At 53.0% G+C, this 8657-nt stretch overlaps 1 protein-coding gene across 1 annotated transcript in view; it reads left to right on the top strand.

Annotated features, from left to right (window-relative positions):
* Positions 1-8526: 8526 nt before the first annotated feature.
* Positions 8527-8657, top strand: part of PCSK9 (proprotein convertase subtilisin/kexin type 9) — a 25136-nt gene continuing 25005 nt past the window's right edge. The window contains exon 1 of the mRNA XM_019501238.1: positions 8527-8655. Coding sequence (XP_019356783.1) covers positions 8570-8655 — 86 coding nt within the window. The 5' untranslated portion in view covers positions 8527-8569. The remainder of the gene's footprint in view (positions 8656-8657) is intronic.

Below are 8657 nucleotides of genomic sequence, written 5' to 3'. Positions count from 1 at the left end.
CTAATTCAAAGTCAGGTAGAAGGCATCTCTAATTCAGTTAGTCTATAAGGTGCGCCTCTGTCCTGCCCTTTGGGATGGTAGGAATGCTAACACACATCTCACGTCCTCACGTGCTCCAGAATCAGATATCTACAGTGCCCAATCGTCTGTGGCATGCATGCTGACAGGTACTGTAGCAATGGTCCTCATAATTGTTAAGTTTGTTATGCTGCAGTGCCCCTGTGTGTCTGTGCTATGGATAATTAAAAAAAATAGCATTTTATGCCACTACAACCACACTGTAATCTCTCCAGCAACTGAGAGAGACTGCAGAGTTCTGGGTTTCCCACCCCCTTTCCTCCACTTATGTTTGCTTTTTCCTTTCCCCTGCTTCCTCATTCCTTCCCCTCATGGCACCTCTAAATGTTTGCTGTATACTCTTGGGTACATACCAGTATACTCCCCAGGCTGCGAATGCTGTAGGAAAAGGAGGACCAACCTGTGGCACAGGTACCATAAGTGGCACACACAGCCTTTCTGTGCGCTGATAGGGCAGGAAAAAGAAAGTAGAGCAGCAGGTTGGGCAGAGAGCATACAAGCCAAGGAGCAGAAAGCAGAGCAGCAAATCGTGAAGAGGAAGGGGATCAGCATGGCGCTCAGGGAGGGTCCTGGGGTTTAATTGCAGCATGCCTATCAAAAAGACTGGCCCCCACTGCTCTAGATCAGGGGTGGGCAAAATGCGGCCTGGGGGACCCCTAAAAATGTAGAAAATTAATATTAATCTGCCTTGGGCTGCCTGTCATGCATGGCTTTCCAAGACTCAGTAAGCGGCCCTCCGCTGATTCCCTTTGTAGACAAGGACACATCACTTAACCTCTTGCCTGAGCTACAAAGACACAATGAAGGGAAACCAATGTATTATATCCTTCATATGCTAGAACATGTGGCATTTAATGTTTAGAAAGGAGCTGGAAATGGCTAAGTATCGTTGAATACCTCACCTGTTTAAATGCATCATTTTTCTGTTATCGAGCTTAACGTGATTAGAAATAACAGAAATATAAGCAGTTTTTATAACTTGGTGATAAATCTCTCCAGAGAAATACAAAGAGGAAAATTTCTTCTGCCTTCGATGGTACGCGGCTTTATTACACAACTCAGTTACTGTTATGATCAACATTTTGGGATTTTTAAGTTCCACTTGAAAGCAAGTGCCTGGGGCTCCCAAACGTTGGGGTCCAGGGGTCTTGTATTATAGTTTTGTCTCACTGGAAAAGAATTACTGACAGGGGCCCAGTCCTCCAGTGGGGTAGTGCCGAGATGAAGACATGGCTGTGACAAAAGCAGATGCAGGCACACTCCAGTCGGCTTTAAACTGTCCAGTTTGTGTACTGCTAGCTGCAGGGCTGCAAGAGCCTCCTGAAAAGCTGAGTGCTTGCCTTGTAGCTGTACTGCCAGCTGTACCCAGATTAAAGCCAGCTCCACGACGCACCGCCACAGGCACTGCAGACGTACCCTTAATGCCACTCACCCTTCCTGCTGTCAGGCTAGCCAGGGAGAGGGTCGTGACCAGGGCCTGGCTACAATGCCCTGTTGCAATGCCATGCTGCCCCTCTGCTGCTGGGCCTCCAGCTGTTACAGGTCGAGATGCCCTTCTCTAGCAAAAGGCAGCCTCAGGGCCAGACTGGAGCATTGGAAGGAGTCCTCCGCAGCCAGTACACAGCATCCCTGAGCTCCGGCTCAGCCCAGAGCCAGGAGTTTGCAGCTGGAGCGATAATAACCTCAGTGTGTCCTGCCCTCTGCCGGCAGAGTGTGTATTGGCATTTCCAGTCCTGTGCAGATAATGCCGGAGGGACATTTTTACCAGCCTTTGACAAATGCTTTGAGCAATCAGGTTTTTTGGAAAGCCACCCAGCCATCCTCACAGCAGCCAAACCTGGTGCGCTCCCAAGGGCTGGAGAGCAAGGTGTCTTGTGCAATTATCATTGTCCCGCCTTTACTGAATAGGAGGCAGGTTCACCCGGCCCAGCTGCTCCAGCGTCTTTCCCTGGTTTCCTTCCTTCTGTCGCTTTCTCCCTTCTCTCTTCCCCCCCTGCCTTCGTGTGCAGGCCAGAGGGGTCCATTTTCAGAGACACTTGGGCCCCGCGCTACCAGGTGAAGTTGGTGGGCGTCAGTCGGCCCAGGTATGGAGTTGGACATCCCAAGGTCAGCAGCCCCTTTCCATCTTTTTGGCTGTAATCTCTTTGTCCCTCAGCGTGGGCCAGGACTCAGGAGCCCAAGGGGTGAGTTCTGGCTGTGCTACTGTTTTTCTGGGTGACCCTCGTCCAGCCCCTTCTACTTTCTCTGCCTCCACTTGAAACAGGAACACAGGACTGGACAGATCCTTTGAGAGCCTCATGTCCAGCCCCCAGTTTGGTTATTTGTGTAAAGGTGACCACAAGAATATCCGCTCTGACCCCTCGCGTGTCCCACAGCCACACAGCACCCCGCAGAAAAGTCTTCCAGGTCACCACTGGCAAGGAGCAGGGAAACAAGGGTGCTGTCAACAGAAGTGGCAGGAAATTAAGTTAATGGAGCACTTTGGGAAATACTGATGAAGAGTGCCTTATACATGTGAGCCCTAGCATCCATTTCCTCCTGTCCTGAGATGGGAAAGATGAACCCCGCTCCTGAGAGTGCTGAATGAACCAGTGTTTGCCCTGCAGGAACCAAGTCCAGAGTCTTAGCACAGGGCTGAAAAATCGCCCACTGTCCAAACCTCCTCCCTTGTGGCACACTGCAGGCCAAGGAACCCAGCAGCCCCTCTCCACTTCCAGGGTACCACTGCCCATGGGCAACTGGTGCCTCCTGAGTCTGGGGGGGGCACCAGATTGCCGACCGGGGTGGGGGGGATCCCCCAGCGGATCATCACCGGCTGGGGCAGGGGGTCCCCAAGGGGCAAAACCAGAAGTACACTTCCAGTTCACAGCTGGTGCTTCCAGGGGGTGCACAGACGATCCACATGCACCCCCTAAGTATCGCCAATGCCACCGCCAATGCCCAGTACTGTGGCCTAGGAGCAAGGGGAGGACTGAGGCACTGGGGGGGTCCTGTGTCTGGGCTCTTGACCAAGCACCCTGGAAGCAATGTTCTCTCTAAGGTATAGCAAACTGTGAGCACGCCACTTTGGTCCGTGAGCGCACCGCTTCGGTCTGTGAGTGTGCCACTTCGGAAACGGTGCGCTCCCTCATCTCTGGCATGTGTGCTACCGGGCTTCATGCCAACCCTTCCTGTTGTTCCCAACCTTCTTCGATCAAATCCAGAATTCCCCAGGGGTGGTGGCCGTATGATAGCTGGAAGGTGTGTGTCTGTTGCAGCACGACTTGGCCTCCTCCTCCCCAAACTGGGCTAGGTTTGGTCTTAACACTTGTACACCCTTGCACAAGCACTGCGGTCGGGGATTCACAAGGGCTGCCTTGACTTATCAACTTTGATACGTACGTACGACACGGGGTGATGTTGCCTCTCCGGGATTCCCAGGAGCTGGCTTCAGTCCACCTCTGCGCTGGTGACCCTGGCACCTTGTTTGTTCACGGGAATCGCTCCTCAGTGGTGGTGCTGGGAGCTACCAGAAGTTGGCAGCCATGAGTGAGTCTCAGACGGGCTGTGAGATGACTCTGTCTCGCCTGGCAGAGGCAGCTGTCCTGCTTCACGACCCTCAAAGCACCGTCTTATGGGCAGCCTCAGCGTCACTAGCCAAGGATGTAGGGAAATGGTGGGCATCTTAGCTGAGTGCAGCCCAGCTTCATTCCCACTGACAGCTACCCTGGGGGCAGAGGGGTGGGGAGACACAAAGGCTAGGCTTGGTAAGTGTGGGGGAGCAAAGTAAAGAGAGAACGCTCCACTTGTTCTTGAGATCATGACTAACTTAAAAAAAACAATGCAAAGATTATATTGGGAGGCTGGTGAGGATGCTGCCAGAGGTGGGAGCTCTGGCCTGAGAGCGGAGCCTGCATCTGAGCAGTCCTGGGAGCACAGCACTGGTAGGGACCCTCTGGCCCATTGAGTCCAGTTTCTGCCACAAAATGGATGGCTAATCCAAAAGGTCCATGTGGACACCCTCTCTGGCCCCTCCTGCATGATACAGCCTGTAAAGCTCCCCCCTAGCAGCCCCTAATAATCAGGATCTTCGGTCCAAAGAACCTCAGGACTTCAAAACCTGGGATAAATATTGTCTCACAGGAAAACAGGGCTGGCAGGGAGCTCAGGAGGTCATATCTAAATCAACCCTTGTTCAAGGCAGGGTCACCCCTATCTAAACCACCCCTGCCTATCCAAACTGCTCTTAAAAACTTCCATGGATGGAGGGTCCACAAACTTTCTGGGCTGTGCCACAAAGCTTCACATGTATGACAGGATCCAGTCCTTCTCTCCACCCGGCTGCCCCCAGGGCCTGTGGCTGCTGGTGGTTTAGAAATGCTCACTGGAGCACAGCTGCTTCTGGATTCAGGCTGGGTGGTTAAAGCTACGCTCTGAAATCCAGATGTAGGCACTTCTATAGAGGAGCCTCATCTGAGCATCCACTCATCAGCCCGGTGTTGCTAGGAGCTGTAAGTTCTCAGTACCTGACTTTGAAATCAGGGTTGCTTCTATAGTAGGCACCAACTTATGGATTTAGGAGCCAAGCCGTGGGCCCTCCTGGCTGCAAATTTTAGCCTTAGTGCTCCTTTTAAAGGGAGGCTCATTCATGTTGTGTCTCACTCCAGTCCGTTCTGGTGAGATGCATCTGCCCTGCTCACTAACTCTCCATGCTCACCCTGGCACGTGGCAGATTTGAGAGAAGGACACTTGTGTGCAGGCAGCAGTGGAGCAGAAGGAGGAGTGGGCGCTGTTGGCTCCATCCTTCTGGGGACCTGCTTTCTGCTCCAATAAATGCCCCGCAGCTGCAAGGGTTGGCTGAGCTGCAAATCTGGAGCAACTCATGCCATTTCCAAGAGTCTGCCAATTTGCTGGGCTCCTCTGCATGTCAGTTCACTTCTGCTGCAGGAAGATGAAGACAAGCTGACAGCAAGCCATGAAGCAAAGGCAGCTCTGGGTGACTGACAGCAAGTGGCAGAAAACTGGCAGCAAACACACTCACGACTTCCTTCCATCCCCTCCTCCCCTATAAGAGGTACTGAGCCTGATTTCTGATTCTACATGGACTCGGCCAAGTGTCCCCCTTTGCTTTCCTCTCATTACACTAATGAAGTTATCTCAATAAGGCTTTTGTGCTCAAGCTCAGGCTCAATCAGATGAGCATGAGCAGGCCCATTTTTTATGCTGTCTGCTCTTGCCCTTTGCATTGCACTGCAGATTCGTATTAGCTAAAGGTCCAGTTCATTTCACTGCTGTTTTACCAACATGTGCAAATCCAGGACCTGATGCTGCACCCATTAACAAGCTTTGATTCTCAAAGGATCTGCAGGGGGCTGAAACCCACTGAGTTTCAGCAAGATCTGGGTCCGAATTCACCAACCCCTTTGGAAAATCCCAGCTTCAATTACAATTGATCCCACTGATTTCCTAGAGAGCAGGATCAGGCCCCTGGTGACAGGGGCCTTTGTACTAAAGAAAGGGTGATATCCTTCTCTCCAGCATCAGAGCCAAAATCAGGGCTCTGTTGTGCTAAGTACTGTATAAACCCATTGGAGGGGAGAAGTCCTGCCTCACAAAAGCTTGGGATTCAAATGGGCAAAACGCAGAGGGGACCCTGATGAATGCAGAGGTGAAGTGATTTGCCTAAGGTCGTTCAGCCGGTCAGTAGCAGAGCTAAAAATTGACTGCAGGTCTCCTGTGTCCCAGTCAATTCCTCTGTCCACTGAACCTATCTGTGCTCCTGAACGTGCTGTATAGTTTGAACTAAGCGTGGAACATTTTCTAGGCTGTGTAATGTTTTGCCAGGTTTCCTCTGTCAACGAGGCTCTGTCTAAATGCATGTCCCCATGCAGGTATTTTAAACGGTACGGTCATTTCCTTGCGGTCAGCAAAAAGGACTTGCAAAGGAATCCCAACAGCCGTCTGCAAGCGCAGACCAACGCTGGGGGAAAAGCACTGCAATGTGTGACGATTCTGTAAAAAATGCTTAAACAGGATTAGAGCGCTTCATGAAAATTCATCTCCTGAGTAAGCCAGGGAAGGGATTTATAAACCTCATCCACCTCTGAAAATAGGTCTTTAGCACTGGCATTTTTACTTGCCAGCTCTCACATGGATATACAGAAATCCTTGGGTAGTTGTTTCCTTATAAAAAGGAAAAGATTTCCTGAGCAGAATACATTAGGTTTGGGTGGGCGGCGGGGAAGGGATGTCTCTTTCTGCAGTATCCTTACAGCTGAGCCTGGCTAATTCCTGGCATCTCTGTCACCCTATGGGTGGCAACATGGCTTTGTGACTGTGATTCCCCCCAAGGTGACCCCTGATGCACGCTGCAAAAAAGGAATTGGTCTGGACCTATGTCTCAGTAAAGACTGAACAGTGCAGAGCTTTACAGGGCAGGGCATAGGATTAGGACTCCTCTAAAAAGAATAGCATCTATGGCTACTGGGAGTGTGATTTGTCTTCATTTCAAGGTGTTCGATGGGTTACCAAAATGGCCTTCTTTTTCCTTGCTCTAAAGCCCTGTAGTGTCATGTGGTTCCTGAACGGTCACCAATCCTGCTCGCCTCCTACAGCTGGTCCCCTGTTAGAGTTGTCACTGTCACTTCTTGGTTCTGCCCCTTTCACTGGCAGATGCTTGGCTTGAGGGTTGCCACTGGGAAGTCTGCTTGCCATGCACTCAATAGAAGCGGTTGCCAGCAAAGTGAGGGCACGTAAGGGTGAACTGGGCGCATCTTGGCTTTTTCTTCGTTTTGCCAGGAAGTTGTTAATATTTCCCCGGGACAGTTTTGCATCCCTCCAAGTTCCCTCGAGCAGGGCTTCTTCTTCCAGGTAATTCCCAAGCCTCTGCATCAAATGGGAAGTTGCTGGCACAAAGGCAGTATCCTTGCTGAAGCCAACATTACCAACCTCCAGTCAATGATCCTCAAGCATCAGCTTTGCTGGACCAGGCACCGTGTGTGAAGACTTGGCTCCTGGCTCCCAAAACAAGCGCTCTGTTCCCAGTTTAGTACGGGCCTGAGCTCTCGTGGCAGCCAGAGGGAGTGCTACAAGGATGCAACCCAGGCAGACTCCAAGGAAACGCATGCTGGTGCCAAGAGCCGGAGGAGCTGTTGGCTGCCATCCCAGCTCCGATGGTGCCACAACCTCACCCAAGCACCAACCCATTTTGAAGGAAAGCAGAGAAGAGAGAATGGAGGAAAGACAAGGAGAAAAATCCCAGCCTCTGTCTACTCTCCTTCACAGAAAAGCCTGCAACTTCTGTGGATGGGTCTGTGGCTCAAGGACTGGATTATGAAGTCACCTGGAGGCCCCTCAGTGAGGGTGGTAGCGCTCTCCTCCAACCCAGGGGCTGTGGCTGGCCCTTCCCTGCTCTGCCTGGCTCGCTGAGGGCCTTCTCTGTGCTCATAGACAATTCAGGCTGGAAGGGACTTAGGAGGCCATCCAGCCCAACCCACTGCTCAAAGCAGGACCATCCCCAACTAGATCCCTCCAGCCAGGGCTTGGTTGAGCTGGGCCTTAAAAACCTCCAAGGATGGAGCTTCTGGGGCTGGTTTTGTTCAATATCTTCATTTCCAGTCTGGAAGATGGAAAGGGGCGCACCCTCAGCAAGTCTGCAGATGACACGGAGATACGCTGGAGGGCTGGGCTAGGATTCAGAGTGACCCTGACAAATTGGAGGATCAGGCCAAAAGAGATCTCATGCAGTGCAACAAGGACAAGTGCAAAGTCCTGCACTTAGGACAGAGCAATCCCATGCACCGGGGTGACTGGCTGGGCAGCAGCTCTGCAGAAAAGGACCTGGGGGTGACAGTGGACAGTAAGATGGCTATGAGCCAGCAGTGTGCCCGTGTTGCCAAGTAGGCTAACGACATCCTGGGCTGCGTGGGTAGAAGCATTGCCAGCAAATGGAGGGAAATAATTCTTCCCCTCTCTCTATCCAGCACTGGGGAGGCCACATCTGGAGTCCTGGGTCCAGTTGTGGGCCCCCCACTACAGAAAGGACAGGGACAAGTTGGAGACAAGTTCAGCGGGGAGCAAGGAAAATGGCTGGGGGGCTGGAGCATGACCCGGGAGGAGAGGCTGAGGGAACTGGGCTTGTTTAGTTTGGAGAAGAGAAGACCGAGGTGGGATTTACACCTCCTGCAGGGGGTTGCCAAGAGGAAGAGGATGGGGCCGGGCTGCTCTCAGTGGGGGCAGCCGGCAGGACAAGGAGCAACGGGCTCCAGTTGCAGCAAGGGAGGGTTAAGCCGGATACGAGGAAAAACTTGCAGGCTAGGAGGGCGTGAGGCGCTGGGCCGGGGCCCGCAGCCAAGGTGGGGACGCAGCCCCCGCCCGGGGGAGCCGCCAGGCCCCGCTCGCGGGCCGGGAAGCCCCCTCACGCCCCGGCCGCGCTCCTGTAGGCTGACGCCGGGAAGCGCGGGGCGGCGGGGCCGGCCGCTCCCGTGAATGTTTAACCAGGCGGCGTGGTCCGATGGCACAACCGTGGCGTGATCCGGCGCTTCCACGCCCCAAGCAGCGAGGGCGGCACGAGGCGCCCTGGCTAGGGGAGGGGACGGGCA

This window comes from Gavialis gangeticus, unplaced genomic scaffold (assembly GCF_001723915.1).
Source record: "Gavialis gangeticus isolate Ggan-Ray unplaced genomic scaffold, GavGan_comp1, whole genome shotgun sequence".
In the NCBI taxonomy this organism is placed as follows: domain Eukaryota; kingdom Metazoa; phylum Chordata; order Crocodylia; family Gavialidae; genus Gavialis; species Gavialis gangeticus.
Note: the sequence above shows the minus strand (reverse complement) of the source record. Positions and strands in the feature narration are given on the sequence as shown.